Below are 18,355 nucleotides of genomic sequence, written 5' to 3'. Positions count from 1 at the left end.
ATTACTACATAATTTAGACCTACCGTATTGCATTTCTTCAAATCCTCTGCTGTGGTGCTATACAAATTTGAAAGGCACTGGCTGCCATATTTAATTTGAGCCTTCTAACATCTGAGTCAAATTTGTTGACATTTAACATTTGCAGCCAGTCTAATCTGCTACATTTCAGTGACTCCTCTGCACAGGAATTTCAGAATGAAGATCCAGTGTAGCTGGTATTCTGGTGGTGTATCCCAGCTACAAGATGACAGCTGTAGTACTTGACAAGCTCCCTCCTCTAGTTAGCACAACTGGCATTTAACTGTTTCTGGCTCTTAAGGCCAAATTAGAACATATTTGCTTCTGTGTTTTACCTTTTTTGCCTTTTTAAACTTTGTTTTGGTGGTCTACAAGTTGCTTGGGGATATTCTACATGGAAGGCACTACACATGAACAGTTTAATTGTATCTCTCTCTGAAAAGATGAAACAGTTTTATTGGAGATGCTTGCCAGAGGAATCACTTGTAACACTAATGGAGAAAGCTGTTGATAAAAGCCTCAGATGATAGAGATGGTGGCCAAAGCAGATCCCCTGTGACTATATCCTAGGGGAAAAACAAAACAAACCAGTCCCCCTTTTTTTTTGTCAGCAGCTTGAGGGAAAATCAGATGAAGACACAATAGTTTTGTTGTAACTGTTTCTATGTTTTTTTCTAATCCAGAGATGAGCACATCCTACAATTTTGATTTTTATCAGGCACTCTGACACCTTTCTGCCTTGTATGTACATGTTTAAACTGCAGAAAAAATTGAGCAGCTGCAAGTAAATTATAGACGATAGAATATTTTAAGAGATATGAAGAGTTAGGTAGTACTTATAAACAGTTTCATGTTTCCTCAATGAAGATTGTTGAATAAGTGTACCAAGAGAGTAAAAAACATGGAGGGAGGTGGAGAAAGAGGCTGAATAAGGATATATACACAGGAGAGTTTTCTCCAAAAGAGGTGGAAAAACTGATTACATTTATTCAGCTTACATCTGCTTATGATTGCCATGAATATGCACAAAAATTAATCTCACCAGTCCTCTTTTCTCGAGATACAAACCAGTTACATCCTTTTGAAGTCCACAGGAATTATTTATACCTTTTAGTAGGAAATATGGTTTCTTTTTATGAGAGGTTGCTGTTTCTCTAGTTAACCTTGAGACCAGGTAGTGTGAGCAAGCATAACAACAATACTAATAATAATAATAAAAAAAATTAAAAATCACAATTTTGGTAGAAAGCAGTTCCTTAGGAAACCAGGTTGTTTGTTATCCCAGGGTTTCCTTTAGTATAAAGGACTTTGAGATGTCATGGGTGAAAGTCTGGAAATATTAAAAATATGTCAAGGTCACACAGCTCAGAGCTTTAGGCAGTTTGAGGCATACCTTGAACAGGACCTCTTCTACACTACTCAGAAACAAATATCAGTATTTGCAGGCCATAACATTACCAGTCAAAAAGAATCTGGGTTTTCTAGATACTAGGATTTCAATCTTCAGTTTCACCATTATATTCACTAAATAATACTATGTCCTAAGTGACCTTGGGGACAAACCAGCTTTTTTCCTTTACCAAAAATAACAACAGTTACAAGCTTAAATTATTTTAAGAAGAGGGATATGTGAAGAATGAAGTGGAAGTGGGGAGGGCCAGGTATCCCTCCAGATACTCAGGCTAACCATTGCTGCTTCCTGTTCCCCCTGCCTTTGTGATACCTTTAGCTGAGCAGAAGTAGCCATGACAACAGCAGCTGTCAAGGCTCAGGGAGGCAGGAATGACTCCAACCTCAGGCTTGCCCTGCTCACTTTGCTTGGGTGTTGTGGGACTGGACCCCTGCCAGCTGCATTCTGCATCCTGACTCTTGGCTCTCTGTCCTTTAGGGAACAGCCAGTCCTCACTGCTCCCTGATGATCAGGGACTTTTGACAAGGCCTTGCAGTGACAGGACAAGTGGGAGTGACTCAAAACTGAAAGATGGTAGGTTTAGATTAGCTGTTAGGAAGAAACTGTTTACTGTGAGGTGAAGTATGGGAACAGATTGCCCAGAGAAGTTGTGGAGTTACCCATACCTGTAAGTGTTCCAGGACAGGTTGAGTGGGGCTTTGAGCAACCTGGTCTAGTGGGTGGCAGCCCTTTCCACAGAGTGGAATTGGCACTCAGTGATCTCTAAGGTACCTTTAAACTCAAACCATTCTATGACTCCATGATTCTATGCATTCTACTACTCTGTGATTAGAAACTTAATTTATGATGAAAAATTAAGGTTTTATATAGTATTTCTCATTCATTTCTCAGTATATAGTAAGTATTACTGTAATACTGCAGGCAATGTCTCAGTTCCTGTTGGACAAATTGTATTTTTCTCTCTTTAAATGCCATTGTTTTCTTTATTTTAAAGTCATATGTACTCACATATCATCAAAGATAAGCTTTGTTCTTCTGCAGTCCCTGGGTGTCGTGGATAGAGGTGGCCAAGTCTCTGTTTGGAACTGTGGTTTATTGCAGAGAAGAACATTTTCTGAATTGATGTGAATTGCTTTCTAGACAACAAACAGTAGATAAGACATTTAGAAATGGGCTAATAACTTAAAAAAACCCAAGTAACAAAAATATTTGCATTGTGATGTAAATTGGAAGTTAATTTTCCTGCTATTTCAGCAGGGAGTATGTGTAACTGTCCTGGCACTGATGGCCACAAATTCACAGATATTACTCAGAGCACTTTGTAAAGGATTTGAGTTTCAATATGATACACAGCAGAAACTGGGCTAAACTCTTAGTAACTATCAAAGTACTCTGAAACACAGTAAGTGAAATTATTAAAGAATAGATCTGTTGCCATTTAGAAGATTAAGTTATACCTCTTGTTTTCAGCTTCCAACCAAGCATTGTACCTTGCTTAGGAGATCATGGCTCATGTTTGATTTGTTTCACACTACACTGGTGATGTGCCTGTGCTGTGTGAATTTGTAGTCCAGGTTTCTTTGTGCTCCAGAGCTCACCTAATCAGCTTGAAAGATCTCTTCTCTGTGCTGCAGTGGAAGCACATGTCTTTTGGCAGGGTCTCATGCACTCCCTCAGCTGCAGCCCTGTTCTTCCTATGGCCTCCTGAGCACCTTCATCCCACCAAGTGACCTGCTCTGGGGGCTACTGTGCACTGGTATGGAGCAAAACAGAGGGTCCCAGGTGGTTTTTTGTTTGATAACCACTGCCAAAAAATGCTGTTCCAATGTCAGGTGACAGGCAGAAAGGCATCAGGGACATGAAGAAAAAAGCCAAATGGATAAATGCCCACTGTGGATAAGCTTTGCTTGCAGTTTCTCACAGATATTTGAAGGACCACTTGGGCCTGCCAGTTGGGTGCCAGATGGGAAGATGGGATAAAACAAAGCTAAGTTTAACATTTATAGTTCATGAGCTCTCATCTTCTATATGGCACATCCAGATCAGCCCATCAGGCTAAAGTTTTCAGATGAATAACCAGATACATAAGAATTTTATTGCAAAGGTTGTTAAATGTTGACCAAATGGTGCATTGCTAGGCTATGCAGAAAATCTCAGTGAAATGCATTTGCTAAGGGTGTGGATCATAAAGCAATCACCTTTTACTTTTGATTTCCAGCACATTTGCCTGAGAAGGAATTTAAATTATTTTCAAGATATCCAGTGAAGAATCATAATTCTAAATGGGTTATAAACTTCTAAATTTATGTTTTGGAAGTTAAAATGTTTAAAACTTTACATTTAATTAATGAAAAATAAATTAATAACTATAATATGTTAAAGGACTTTTTACTGGAATATTTTATGTAATTGGTTTTTTTTTTTTCAATTTACCAAAAGCATCTGTGAGATATTCTTGGAAAACACAATTTATGCTAACCTGTTTTTGAAAACATGTCCAAAATTAAGATTATATTTCCTAGTTTCTCCTTTGCTCTCAAAAAAAATCAAGTATAAGCATATATGCTTTACAGATACAAGGGGGCCACTTATCCCCACAGCAAAAATTGCTGGAAGAGGCCACTGCTGCAATTCAGATAGCTTGTTTTCCTAGTTGCTTAGGCATTAATACTTAGGGTTTTGAAGCCTCTTTTGCATCAATTAACAAACACAGAAAATAGATACAGAATAAAAAACATTAATAGCTTTTGTAGCAAGGAGAGGAGCATGGGCAGCAGAGTGCCTTAACAGCTTCTCTAGATGCTATAGCAGTGGGCATCAAGATGATGGTATCCAAATTGCTTCTTCTAGGTATTTCACACAAAGCAGAACAGTGTCATGGGCAGGAGGTGACAGTAGTCTGGCCTTGATCATCTACTCTCAGTGTCTGTAGGCTGGAGGGTAGGGTATGATTTTGAAAGATGAGATGAGAGAGAGATGGAAATTCCTTCAATTAAAAGAGCTAACAGGCTCTTCACACCAGCATTCTAATCACAGAACTCATGCAGAAATGGGGGAAGCATCTACTCCTCTCTCTCTGTGCTTTGAAGGCAGAGTGTTGTAGTACAGCCACAATGTAGTACACCACAATGCAGCATTGTAGTACAGTCTTATCTGGAAGAGTGCTCTGGGCACACTCAGTGAGAGCAAGACTCTCTGATGAGGATATGAATACAGCTCTGATGGAACTCAGTTGTGAGGCTGGTGCTAAGATATCACTGGTATAAGTAGAACGTGAAGAAGTTTGTTCTAAGACAGATAGAAGAATTTGTCTGCAGGCACACCCGTGGTTGGGCAGTGGCTGAGTGAGCCTTTATACAGTAGGGGCCTTATGCACATGAACAGGGGCCTTGCATCATGCCCAAGCAATGCTCTGGAGGCCTAAAGCCATTCGTTTTGGACCATTAGCTTTTACCTTTTGCTTATGTAGCCTTTGCTATTTGCTTGTTTTACAGCCTGCCTTCTTTCCTTTCTTCTATGCCTTGCTAAACTCCAAACCAGAGAAGCTGAACTTAGAGAATAGCATTCATTATTACAACTTTTTTATTTTTTTGCATAACATTCTGCAAAACTATCACAGACTGCAATACAAAGTGGAAAATATACTGCTAAGCTTTATATTATGAACAACAGCATACACTTACATTGAGGTCCCCAGGATGTGGCTGCGACTGGATTTCACCCTTATGTTTTTTGCTGGAGGAGATTGAAGGTAATAGAGTGCTGCCATTAGGTCTGCTGGAGGAAGTTAAATCATCGTTGGAATATTTGTGTTTTGATGCATCAGAGAGGGGAGAGACGGGTGACCGAAGCATTTTCTCATTTTTATTTATTGGTATTGCCAAGCTGGAAATGGAAATTACAGTAATGGAGTGTCACAAAGCTGGCTTTGAGAAAGGTAAATGTTTTATATATTACCAAAACTTTGAATTTAAAACCTGCTGGCAGGATAAAGTCTATTGGTATCTGGAAACGAGCTTACAGTATTGGGACCAAGAGTTCATTTACAAATTTGTATCATGTTTCTTCTCTTTCCCTTCAAGGCAAATTGTCATTCTGGAGTTAATATAAAGTCTGCATCAGAGTACTTGAAAAAAAAATACAGAGATAAATGGCTACTTGCTCACCATTTCTTAAGGGATAGCTGGAGACGAAGATTAGGCTCTGAAGTGTAAGTTCAGGTTATGGAGCCCTATTTCACCATTACAGGTGACAATTTATAAGCCATAGCAATAAAACCATATGTGAACTAAAACAGGAAATGTGTTTAAAGATGACTGCCTTGTCTTTGTGCTCAGTGCCCAGCCTTTGGTAGCAGTGTTTATACTAATCAAATACAGATTTTTAAGACAAAGAAAGATAGGCTGATAATGCAGACAAAAGGAAACATATGCAAACAGTAGACACAGAGAAATGTGAGCTGCTCTATCTTCTAAAGCAGAAAGCTGTAACACAGACAGTATTTTCAGCTTTCATTTACTTGGGAGAAGTTTTGGATGAGAAGTCAGGCACCATATAAATATGCCCAGAAATAAACTTCAGATTCACTAATTTGAAGAAAATATTTAGCTGAAAATCTTAAAAAACACACAAAGAATGCAAGTTTTTTTAAGAAGATAGTTGGCATTAAGACTAAAACTGTGATTAAGGTCAGAAAGACAATTTTAACACTATACCTTTCCCTGTCACATTACCCTTTATTCAGCCTATTACTTTTTATGGACAATTCTCACTTCTTTATAGTTACTGTATCAGACAATATACACTTAATGGAATCACAAAAAAGAATACAGTAAAAACTATACTTCATTTCTGCACATAATTTCAAGGAATGGAGCTAATTAAATGTGCTCTTATCATACATTTGTCCATTTATCTGGCAAGTCTTTAAAAAGTAGCTGTAAAAGAAGCCATGAATTGTAATTCAGAACCTTTACTGTTTCACATGGTACAGAACATTTAAAACACCACGTCAACTGTTTTGCTTTAATGACCAAGTGTGTTGGTGTTTACGAAAGGAAGACTCAGAGTGTGAAAGATAGACAACTGTGCCCTTCTTCTCCCCCTAAGAAAAAAAAAGATCTTTAGCACTATGTTGAATGTGCAGGCTGATGCTGTCATTTCTTTTCCTCTTTTCAAACAGAAACCCATGCTTTGGCAACCCATGTTTATACATCACTGTCAAAGTGTGGGCCCAAAGCATCCAAGGGAAGCCACGGCTCTTTGGAAGTATACCCAACTCTCAAAAGCTTAGCCCTGAACTTGTGAGGAGTAGCTGAAATTTCTACTTGTCCTACATGGCCTTTGGTCACTGAGTAGGGCCTAAACATAGTGTGAGCAGGCAAAGTGCAGCAGCACATCTTATACTGAGAGGCTATGCAGGACAACTTGCAGCAGAGGACTGTCAGAGCTGTGATCTGCTGGGAATGGGCAGACTGTGGATTTGATATATGGTGCAAGATATTTGGGGTATCTCTGAGCCTGCAGTCTTTCTTGTCAAACAGGACCTTACTTAGTCTGCCTCTCATACTGTAATTCCACAATAGAAAATGCTTATGGCTAAAGGTGGTCTTGCTCCTCTCATTGCTACCAGCCCTCAGCTGTGCTGCCAAAACTGTCTGAGTGGCTTTACTGGGAGATGAATACTACTCCTCTGTCAAAAAAAACCCCAAAATAAAAGAAGGAAAAAGCCAGAGAAAATGAAAGATAAAATAGAAAAAGTATAAGTAAAAGAGACAGGAGGAGAAAAAGAAAAAAAGAAAAGTACAAGAGAAAGGAAAAGCAAAAGAACAAAAATAAGAAGAAAATGAAGAAGAAGGAAAAGGTAAAGAAGAAGGAAAAGAAAAAGGAAAAGGATAAAGATAAGGAAAGAAGAAATAGTTTTGGTTTCGAACAAGTTTCTTGAGTATATTTACAGCATAACCTCAGAGGCATGGTATAACTGGAGAGGGGATATGCTAGCATAAGCAGATGTTGGTTGCAAGAGGACAAGGAGGTCCTGATATCTGCACTGCTGGTTTAGCTACAGCCTCAGTAGCTCTTCCTCAGCATTTGATATCATGTCCTACACTGTAGCACAAACCACAGAAACATCTTGGAAGCAGAGCAAACCAGGAGGCAACCATAGGAACTAGGAGGCAACTGTACATTTCAGATGCTCCTCTAATACACAGTTGCTACTGGATGTACTGAATATAATGTCAAGAAAAGCACAAATTATTGTCTTGCTTCCAGGAAGCACAGAATTAACCCTGTAACACTGCAAGCTATGACAGCCATGCTACTCTCTGAAAATTAATGCAACATAAAACATATGATACTGGGGTAACAAGAACAGCATGCCTGCATGCAGCCACACACAAGAAAGGAACTGTTCTGGGCATTGTTTTCACTTTATTAAACGTATGTGACATGTCAGGACAAAGAAATTGAATGCATATTTTTTAATAAACACTACATATATCAGTTTCTTAATGATTTTTTCTAGTATTAATGACAATCTCATGAAAAATGTGTACAATAGAAAAATCTACTACAATAAATACAAATATTTTCTTATTTTGTAGCAGTTTCACCCCAAGAAGTACCCTAATACTACCAGAAAAATAATAAAAAAAAAAAAACAACAAAAACCTGATAACCAGCATGTACCAAGCAACATGCAGCTGAACTCTGAAACCGTGCATGTTTAAGTTTGACTGCTGGAAGCCCCCAGAGAAACTCAAGTGTGATTGCTCTGACATTGATAGGGCACTGTGTGCATAAACCATGCCAGTGAATGCTAAATATTCATCTTTTGTTTCATGTCCTATGTCCTCTGAAAATCTCACTTTTTAAAAAGTCTTAAATTTCTTGTCCTGGAGTACTTACTAATTATACAGAATGGAATACTTGTAATCTCAAAAATACTGATTCTCAAATATATTCTGGAGCTGAGTATTGCAGGCATTGTTATGAATATTTTTTTCAATCTTTTCCACAGAGCTGATACATAATTCTATTTATACAGTCAAACGTAAAGCTTGAAACTTGTAAGTAAAGAAAGTAAAGAAAGTCTAAGTAAAGAAAGGGCTATAGGATGGTTGAATATGTGAATTGCTGCCTACAACACAGCGTTAGGGAATATGTCCTGGACAATCACACTGCTCTAGCTATAATCACTTGTTCCATAAGCCTCATACTTGAGCTCACAACTTCTTTGTACAAGAGGATGAAAATGCAAGTACATGAATGTGTCAGGAGCTGCTAATTTCATCATTAAACCAGAAGAACAGAGACTGCAGCAGTTAATTTTTCAACATAAAATGCAATAATTAAAAAATAAATCCTACTAAAGGAAAAAGTAGCACCCGACAATAAACTCCAACTAGTTGTATGATTCAGTGGTAACTAAGAAGGAAAAAGCTTACCTGTTTTCATTCATATTGCAATGATTTGCTGTTGTGATGCTTTGGGCAGAGGCAGCTAATCGTGAAGAACTCTCCCGCTCTAAGTGAGTCTTCTTGATGTCTCTGCACTCTTCCTCATTCTCACACTGAGTGAAGAAAAAAGTAATAATTTTTTATGGTTTGGATTTACTACAGATCCAAAAATATTTCAATAAGTCAGGGACTGATATTTTCTGTAATTTTTTTACAAATGATAATACTTTGTTTGAGTATATAGCTAACATGGATCAGAGATGATTGGTCCATGTCTTAAAAAATAAAATCTAAAGAGGCAGCATGTAAAAGGGGTACAATATAAAACCTGGTTTCCACCATTTCCCCACTTGAACCAGGGTTTCCACCTTTCAGATACTAATAAAAGAAGAAAAAAAAGTGAAGAAAGTTAAAACAATATGTAAGACTGCTTTCGATAAATGGTCTTCAAAAAATACACAGATCCATCTGCACACATACAGTAACTTAGAGGGCAACAGATGATTGGTTGCACAGCAAAACTGTTCAGAAATTGAGCAGATGGTGACTCCAGTTCAGAATGACTTTTGGGGTCAGATCGGTACACACAGACCAGAAAGCCTGCTCGGTGGACAGCTTTGGCCATGGAGTGGAGGAGGCTTTCCCCTTGGCACCAGAAAGTGAGTGGGAGAAGCGGGGCAGAAGAGTGAATGTGAGCAGAGGGCTGTGCCCACCCAAGCACTGTGACAGTGCTGCTGGGGGTGGCGGGGGGGTCCTGCTCCTACACCTATAGCCCCAAGGGAAAATGGGGCCACCAGGGTGTGAGGGAGCCAGGATCCAGGATCCAGAACCAGTCAGGTCCCAGGTCTCTGCAAATGCATCCCTCACAAAGCCAGGGCTCCCTGCTGTGCCTGAAGGGCGTGCCTCTTGCTGACAGTCAGAAAGGAAAAAAGATGCTGCCTCTTCTTTTACCATACACGCAGTGATACTGTGTCAGCTATGACAAGGCAGCAGACAGTTGTCCCTTTGCTGACCTGAGCATCATTTCCAAATACTCAGGTTTTGAGAGAAGCCTCAGGAGAGAAAATTATGCTACTACAAAGGCAGTGCCTTCACTAAGGCACGCAAAGGCACACACACAGCAATCAACGCTGTCTCCAAGGAGCTGTGATCCCTCGAGGCCAGGAATTTCATCATCTTCAGGGCTGGCATTTCCTCTGGGGTTTGGCCAGTCCCTACGTGGAAAGCAGGGAAAAATCCCAGCTCTGAAAGGCCAGTCTGGAGAAGATGCTGCCATCGAGCACTGGACGTGGGTGCAAGCGATGTTAGCCTCCCACTTGCTGGAGGTTCCCCTACCCCCTGTGATCGGTTCCCCAGCATCTCACCTTGCGTTTCCTTCTAGATTTCGGTAAACCCTTCTCTGAGGGGGGTTCAGCACTACTACCCTGCGGGAAGCTGGCCGCCTGGTTTGCTCCGGCGCTCATGGCCAGCGGTTCTTCGGGCAAACGCTCTGGAATCCTGGACAAAAGAGCCAAGTCAATGTTGACCCACAGCGACTTTACCTCATCACTGTCTTTCAGAGGAGACAGGAGCTCATTCCTACCGAAAGGAACCAGGGTGTAAAACTGTTCCTCCAGCTCCTTTGCTATTTCACTACTAGTCCTGGCATTAATAGAGCCAAAGGCACTGCAGCCGCCGTGGGGTTTGCTGGCGGTGCCGGTCCCCGCGTCCTTGGCACCCCGCGGCTCAGGCCCGGCTGCCGCTGGCGCCTTGGGCAGCGGGCGCTCCTCCCGCTCCGACTCAGAGCCTGAATCGGAGGAGGATGATGAGGACGAAGACTCGGTCTCGATGAACTCCTTGGATTTGGGCGCCGTTTTGCTCGGCCCTCGGGCTCGACGCTTCTCACCAGCTGCAGCTGAGCGGGGCTCCCGGCGGTGCCCCGCTCTGCAGCCGCCTCCGGCGGGCCGGGCCCTGGGCGCCTCGCCAGCAGCGCTTTCAGGGAAGCCGTGGCTCCGGGGGAGCTCCTCCGCGCTGGGGCAGGGGGGCCCGTCTCCGGCGGAGTTCCTCTCGGCTCGCCGCGGTGCCTTCTTCCCTGCTGCCCGCCTCGGCGGCCCGCCGTCGGCAGCGAGGGGTGACTTCTGCCGGCTGCCCTTGCTGCCTGGCGCTTTGTTGGCGGTCCTGGGCCGCGGCCCGTCCCCGGCGGCGGCGGCGGCGGCGGCGGCGGCGGTGCGGCTCTCCTCGCTGCGATGCTCGGCCGGGCCCTCAGCCGGGGTCTTCTGTCCTTCCTGCCGCTCTACCTTCACGCGACCGTAGTAGGGATGGGCTTCCAGCGCCGGGCCATCGTGGTGGGTTAGGATGGGTGCTTTGTGAGGGGTAACTTTGTTCAGCCACTTGTCCAGCTGCCACTTGTTGGACGAGGGCGGCTCAGGCTGAAAGGGAAACAGACGGCAACGAGCTTAGTGCCGAGACCCTGCTGCTCCCACCCCGGGGATCCCTCTGGGACAGCGAAACGTCGCATCCCTCCGGGCACCACGGAGATTTTCTTTCGGTCCGAGAGCCTCCCCAACCTATAGCAACCCCTTGGCAATGGCCCTGCGTTGCAGGACAGGGCTCATGCCTTGCAAGAGGGGATGTTTTTGGTTTCAGAATGGGGTTTGGAGATGAGAAGGAGAAAGGCTTCTGTGATGCATAATTTCTAAGGGTGATTCACAACAGCAGTACTGCCATTGGCTCTACTGGGAAACACTTCCAAGTTTCCAAATAGGAAAAAAATGCAATGGTGATAGGAAGGGAGGAAAACAAGGCAGGGTACAGCTGAGGTTAGGGGAGGATAGCTATCAGGAAAGCTAGGGATGTGTATTTTGTGTCGTGTGCCATTGCAGTAAATACAGAAAGCATTTAAGAAGCATACGAAGTGGCACGTGGTAGGGAGTTGAAGGGCTAATCAGGCGCTTCATGTAACCTGCCTGGTACTGACATTTTAATCCACAAATATTTGTTGTGTGGTGGTGCTGTCAAGGGTTCATTTTGTGAGCATTGTGTGGCTGTTAGTTTTTCTTTTAATGTCTGTCACAACACTATCAAGTTATAAGAGTGTGTCTAAAACATAATGGTGTTAGGACAGGGAAGAAGTGGGATAATAATGATTTTAAATGTAACCACAGTTGAGACAATGTTATTTCAGAACAATTTGTGACTGTTTTCTAGTGTTTCTTGCAATCAGTAATTTGAATGTAATAAAACGAAGAGGAAAGGCAAAAACCCCAAAAAGAAATAGATGATGGAGTAGATGGCTAGCTATAACCCAACCCCACAAAAGCCAAAGTGAGAAATTTCCTCATTTCCTCAGATGGAACCAATATTTGGTTCACTAGGCTATTGCATGTGAAGAATCAAAAACTGTGTCTTGAATCGAACATGAAAACCATCAGTACTTTGGAAGAAAGTTTGCTCAAGAGAGAATATCCATAGTCTCTAACTTAAAAGAATATCTTACTTCTTATTTAAAATAGATGCCTGAGGGCAACACAAGTTTCTTGTACAGCCAAGGGCGCCTTCAGAATCACCCACTGAGGATTGCATGCACTCTACATGGAGCAAAGGCTCCTAAAATAAGCAAAAAAAATAGACATTGAAATTCATATGATAAAAATATTCCTTCTAGCTAAAGTGTCTAATTTACTCATTACTGAGCTAGCCCAGACCTATGGGAAGTTTGCAGGACTGGGTTACATTTATGCTTTTTAAAACATACTCCCTAATATCTTACATGAGGAATTTCTTTCCTGAGCTGTAAATCTTGAAAATGGATGGTCAATATTTCTCTTGGATGAAGCTGTATTTTTACAACCCTTAACTCTTTATCTAAAAATGAATGACATTTGTTTTTTATTGCTATTGAAGATACATTTAGATTTGTTTGGTGCCATTCACTGTGTATATACTGAATTTACTGGATATATAATAAAAAGTTCACTATACATGGAAGTCTTTCCACTGTTAGGTGTATTTCAGAAAAGGACATACATCAGAAGCATGTGGGGAAAAATACCTCTGCCCATAAGTATAGGTCAGAGTGAGTGTCGCCTGGAAGTTCAAAAAAACTTCCAATTCATCTGTTACATCCCATTCTGCCTCTTTATGTATCTTGTAATTCTTGAAAATGGTGGCTCATGGATTTGAAGGGATCACAGTAACTAGGAGAAAAAAAGTGATTACATGCTGCAGTGTCATAACTTGGAAGTGCTCTAGGACTTTTCTAGAGTAGTATGTCTTCTATTTAGGCATAATACCTATAGTCCTACCAACCTCTCCGCCAACTATGAAGTTTAATAAAAAGGATCAACAGTGTTACCAGCTTTACTGGTTTTGTCAGGAGTTTCAGGTGCACTTTTGAGATTTAGTTAAATAAAAATTTAAATCCTTGTGGCTTCTGAAAATAATCCCTAAGATCTGTCTGCTAAAAAAATCCTTCAAGATGCATCTGATAAATGTAAAATGTCTGCAGCCCATCAGGTAAATTAAAAGAATCCAAATTTAAAAAACACAGAATTTTAAAACTTTTCTCACTCATTTTGGGTCCTGATACCATTTCTGAATATTTGAGATTCTCAGTGTACATGAGTGATGCCAGTTCATTTTTGGAAGTAATTTATTCAATTGATTGTTCAAACTGAAAATTATTGTACTTTGAGATCACTTAAAAAAAAAAAAGAAAAAAAAAAGGCACCTTGCAAAAGAACAAATCATGACAGCTAAAAACAGATAGCAGACCTGATAAAAAAATGGACTTGAAAATTCACTTGAAAATTTTTGCCCATCCATTAAACATGCCTACTTATAATTATTTGTGGGAGAAAAAGAAAATCCCTAATTTGTGCTTCACACACTATTCTGTGGAAGAAAAGTTGGTTTGCTTGAACTGGAAGTTTTTCAGCAGCACGTAAGGATAGAAATACATATGAATATATATCCAGAGTATTCTGCTACCAAAATGCTCTCTGCTTATTGGTTTTGATGTCATGGAAATATGCTGCCCCTAGGGCCTTTTAGAGAACTGGGCAGTTTTCAACTGGGGTAAAGCCAGTGCTGTCCAGATGGGCACTGGTAACAGGAATAACAGTTTGTGATCAGCTGATTTTCAATTAAATATAGGATGATCAGCTGACTTGCAATTAAATATAGGTTTGGCATGAAAACTCAAGCCAGGAAACTTAAAAGAAGTAAGATACTTTCAGGGATCAACATACCACAGACACACACATGTGCCAGGCTTCATGAAGAAACAGGATGTGATACATTTCCTTAAATATTGTGGGTGGATTCATCTGTACAACACAGACACCTATATCTTAGCTAGTCAACAAGTTCCTTCTTCAGTCAGTGGACTACTCTTCTAGGGTGTGAAAAATTCCCTCTTGAAATAGACATATGAAATAGGCCAGATGAGCTGGGCCCTAAAAACGTCTTTTCTTCTCCACAGACTGTAAAGGGGAGGCTGAGGTGGTGAGCAGATGTAGGTATCTACAGGAGAAATGTGCAAATTTAGGTGGGATGACTCCCACACAGCATGTCTATATATCTCAGATCTTCAAGGCTGCAAGTGCAACCAGAGGCATGAATGGCATGCATCCAAAAAAAAAACTTGTCAAAATGTTATCCAGAAATGCTTTCCAAGATAAAGGGCTGTTAAACAATGCCAGTGCAATGGGGTCACTCTATGTTTGTTACTACAAAGAGGGACCTAAGGTGTGGCTAATATGTGGTAAACTTGAAGTACAACAGCACTTTCACTGAGAGATAAGAGAGCCCATAACATGTGCATGGACTTACCCACCATCCCTGCAAGCTACTCTGCCTGTTGTAAATCCATGTACTAATTTACCTTTGTGGTAACTTGCTTGTGCTGCCTTGTTATCACATACTTCACTCGCGGCAAGCCCCATGCAAATGTGGTGCTTTCTCGTTATGTTTAAGGTGCAGGCAGCAATGAAGAAGAAGATGATGATGATGATTATTATTACTATTACTTCATTGCTACTATTAACACTGCTGCTAGTGCTTTAACAGATTAGAACTGGGCATTCCCATGTGTTAGGCACAACACACATATACTGTAAGGGGTGGTTCTATGCACAAAGGGTTTTCTGGAGAGAAGGGAGAGTGTAGTTTGCAGTCTTTGTCAATAATAGTCTGCAGGACAGCCAAAACTCATGAGTCCTATTTGCAAAGGTAACTATAGCATCTGCAGATGGTCTAGTGGTAAAATTCCATTTTCTTTTCTATTTGTGACTCCTTAAAAAGGAGGAAGAAACTAATGGTTGTGAGCTAGTCAAAACAGCAAAATCTGTAAAGGCCATTGCATCTGGTATGTGAGGCTGGTGGGGCTCAGAAAGGGGCAGCTTTCTCTTCTGGACTGGTTTCTGTTGGTGAGACCAGTGATCCTTTGTCCCATGGAATAGCTTCTCTGCTTCCTTCCTGCCCATTCCCCACTCTTGTCCTCCCTCATAGTAGGAATTCATGGTTGTCTAACCAAAGACAGCTTTAGTAAAGGCCTGCAGGATAATTCAATGGAACAAAGAACAAACAAACCAAATTTTTAGCTTTAGAAATGTAGCTTTTTCTATATACTTGACACTCAAATTTTTTCAACCATCTGAAAAAGGATAAGACGTCATTGTTTTCCAGATTCCTCATTTATTACATTAATTAAGGTCATTCAAAGAATTCATGACTGCAGCAAAGAAACAGGAGATAGAAGTCTCAGTTCCTTGTTCATAATTTTAGGTTTGGCAGTCCACAAAACTTTAACTACTCCCATTAATGTCTGAGGCACCTTAATTTGTCCACATCACTGAAAACAGTCTGAATGTTGTCTCCTATTCTAGCTCAGCCATTATTCTTCGTTTACTGCAGACATAAAGTGAAGACAGCTGAGCTAGTCACTACTGGCTCTAAATAGTCAATGGAAAGAAACAGACACTTTTAGGGTGCAATTCATCTAATCTACTTTATATGTATGCTTTACAATGAGCTGCTTTTTCTCTCTAGGCAACTGCATTTAGGCACCTGAGGGCAACTTGAAAATCTCAAAATGAGATGAGGAAAAAATTATGGAAGACATGAAGCAGCACTTGAATTGTTATATAACCTCAAATGCAGAAGATATGCTGTCCCAGAAATAAAAATCTTTGAGTATATGCATATAATGTTTCAGATTATGGGGGTGAAAAAAAGAATGAAGGCATCATAATGGTTTGCATACTTCTACATTAAGTTCCTCCCAACCTTTAACTACGGAATGTCTGCCCAGCGTTGTGCTGGACTACTCAAGTTCATTAAACCTGAAAGCACCAGTTAATGCTAAATCAAAAACCAAGATGTATTTACTTTTTTTGTCTTATCCAATAGATTGCATTAATTTTAAGGCTAAATCTAGAATTGAGTCCACTACTTAAATTAAGTGGACATGGCCTTCCTTTAGGGAGCTTCCAAGGACCCGTCTCTTTCCATTTACTGGGTAAGAAACTGGCATATACTTTAGAAAGATAGCTTCACTGGGTGCATAAATGTAAGTTAAAGCATTTATGCAAAGCTAAAAGGACTTCCAGTCAGAGTCATCACTTAAGCATGTTTGAACTGGTTCCATCAGTCATATGATAACCCTGGGAAAGCATTTACCCTTGAGGAAAACACAGGTATTCTACTTCCCTGGGACACCCATACCCTATCTGTGTGTGCTGTCTCCTATATCCCATCAAGGGATGAAAATTGCCTATGAAAATCACTGGAGCCATCACATTTGTGAGTCACATTTTTGTGTAGGCATGTTTCATACAGCATGTCCTAGAAGGCAAACCACACAAATATAATGCAAAGAGACAAGCAATCTGTTGGAATGGGGCAGCTGTTTCGTGACAATGATCACTGACAGCTCAAGCTTTGTACAAAAGTAGTTCCACAGATCTCGAGAGGATATGTATAAAATGCTTAAGAGGAGGTACTTCCTCCATGTTTCCATGACTTAGTTCTCTCCTGGACTTTATGAAATCCAAGGTCTGCCTCAGTTAATTAGCTTCATGCATTCTCTGAGGAATTTCTGCTCTTGGGCTCAAGCAGCATGGATATCTGCCTAGATAGTAACCACTCCTCCCTTCCTGTGCTTCTCCTCCTTTCATCTCATATTTCCTTCTCCTTTCTTTCTTCTCTTTGCCCCTTTTCTTCCACCTTTTGAGATCCCACAGGGAGAGGAGAGACCACAAATGAGATCTTTGCACTAATTCCAGCAGGGAATTAAGTAGACAGAGAACAAGGTCTTAACAGGTCAGATGAGAAAGCTCAGAATGGGAAATAAGACATGGGGTACTGCAGGGAGAGCAACAAGAGAGACTGGAAAGAAGAGAGAGATGTAGGAAGTGGACAAAGTGAGAGGAGAATTAACTGGAAATGGGTCTGAAAGTACTGTGAAGGAAAGACAGAAGATAAGTGTTAAGGAACAAAAGTGACAGAACCTGAGAAAAATATATTAAGGATGATTCAGTGAGTACTGCATTTTGCTCAATTGGAAATATGTCTCCAAATAACCAAAGAAAATATGAGGAAAGGTTTGCTGGTTTTGCAGCATATTTTTTTTTCAGGGTGAGACATAGTTTTGGGGGGAGGATTCTAGTGATTGGATGGTTTATGTGGAGTAGGAAAATACACAGACTGTATTTCATGTGTATTTACAATCTTGCCACTAGATTTTTGAATATTTTTACATACATTAACGTGTGTGATGTGGCTGTGGAGTTCATAGTTTAATTCTAAACATGTGTATTGACCAAAACATGTAAAAATGTCAATCCTGATACAAAAACAGAGCAGAGAAAGCAGCTTTGTCATGTCTGTTGAGCTTTCTGCAGAGGTGAAAGCAGAAGATGTCACAGCGCTGGCAGCTTAATTGTAGTTTGGCTAGGGCTGGTCTACATGTGGAAATTTTCAGTGCTAGCTTTCCAGATGACTAGTTTGGCCTCAGTGTTTTGCACCATGAGTAATTCAGTTTAGTCCATTTTGGAGGTGAATTGAAAGAAATCACATAAAGGCAGCAGTAGCAGAGAATAATTCACTTAGAATGTGAGGCAAAGGAAGTGCATGAGTGAACAACTGGTTTCTTTTAAAAATCCACTCTCAAACTGATTTTATAATAGCTTCCCTGTGTAGAGAAGCCTTTAGTTCCCTTGCAGTGCTGGGAGCCCACATCAAGACTTGCACACTAAGCAAGCATTGCTATGGAGGCAGAATTACATAGAACTTCAAGCAAGCTGTGAACCTTGCAAGGTGCTCCACTCATCTCCAATTTGAGGAAAAAGTAACAGGGTTATTTCTTTCTTCATTTTTGTTTCAAATGCTTTAATCTGCCCCAAGATCCACCACCACTTACATTTCACAGCATGCCAGGAGGAAGATCCTTGGGCCTTTCTCTCCCTTTTTTTTTTTTTTTTTTCCA

At 40.9% G+C, this 18,355-nt stretch overlaps 1 protein-coding gene across 1 annotated transcript in view; it reads right to left on the bottom strand.

Moving 5' to 3' along the window:
- AFF3 (ALF transcription elongation factor 3) overlaps positions 1–18,355 on the bottom strand; it is a 273,112-nt gene that overhangs the window by 23,589 nt on the left and 231,168 nt on the right. The window contains exons 11-14 of the mRNA XM_053969767.1: positions 10,254–11,297; positions 8,878–9,002; positions 5,113–5,314; positions 2,438–2,565 (exon numbers count right to left, since the gene is read on the bottom strand). Of these exons, the coding sequence (XP_053825742.1) occupies positions 2,438–2,565; positions 5,113–5,314; positions 8,878–9,002; positions 10,254–11,297 (1,499 nt within the window). The remainder of the gene's footprint in view (positions 1–2,437; positions 2,566–5,112; positions 5,315–8,877; positions 9,003–10,253; positions 11,298–18,355) is intronic.

Source organism: Vidua macroura, chromosome 2 (assembly GCF_024509145.1).
Source record: "Vidua macroura isolate BioBank_ID:100142 chromosome 2, ASM2450914v1, whole genome shotgun sequence".
In the NCBI taxonomy this organism is placed as follows: Eukaryota; Metazoa; Chordata; class Aves; order Passeriformes; family Viduidae; genus Vidua; species Vidua macroura.
Note: the sequence above shows the minus strand (reverse complement) of the source record. Positions and strands in the feature narration are given on the sequence as shown.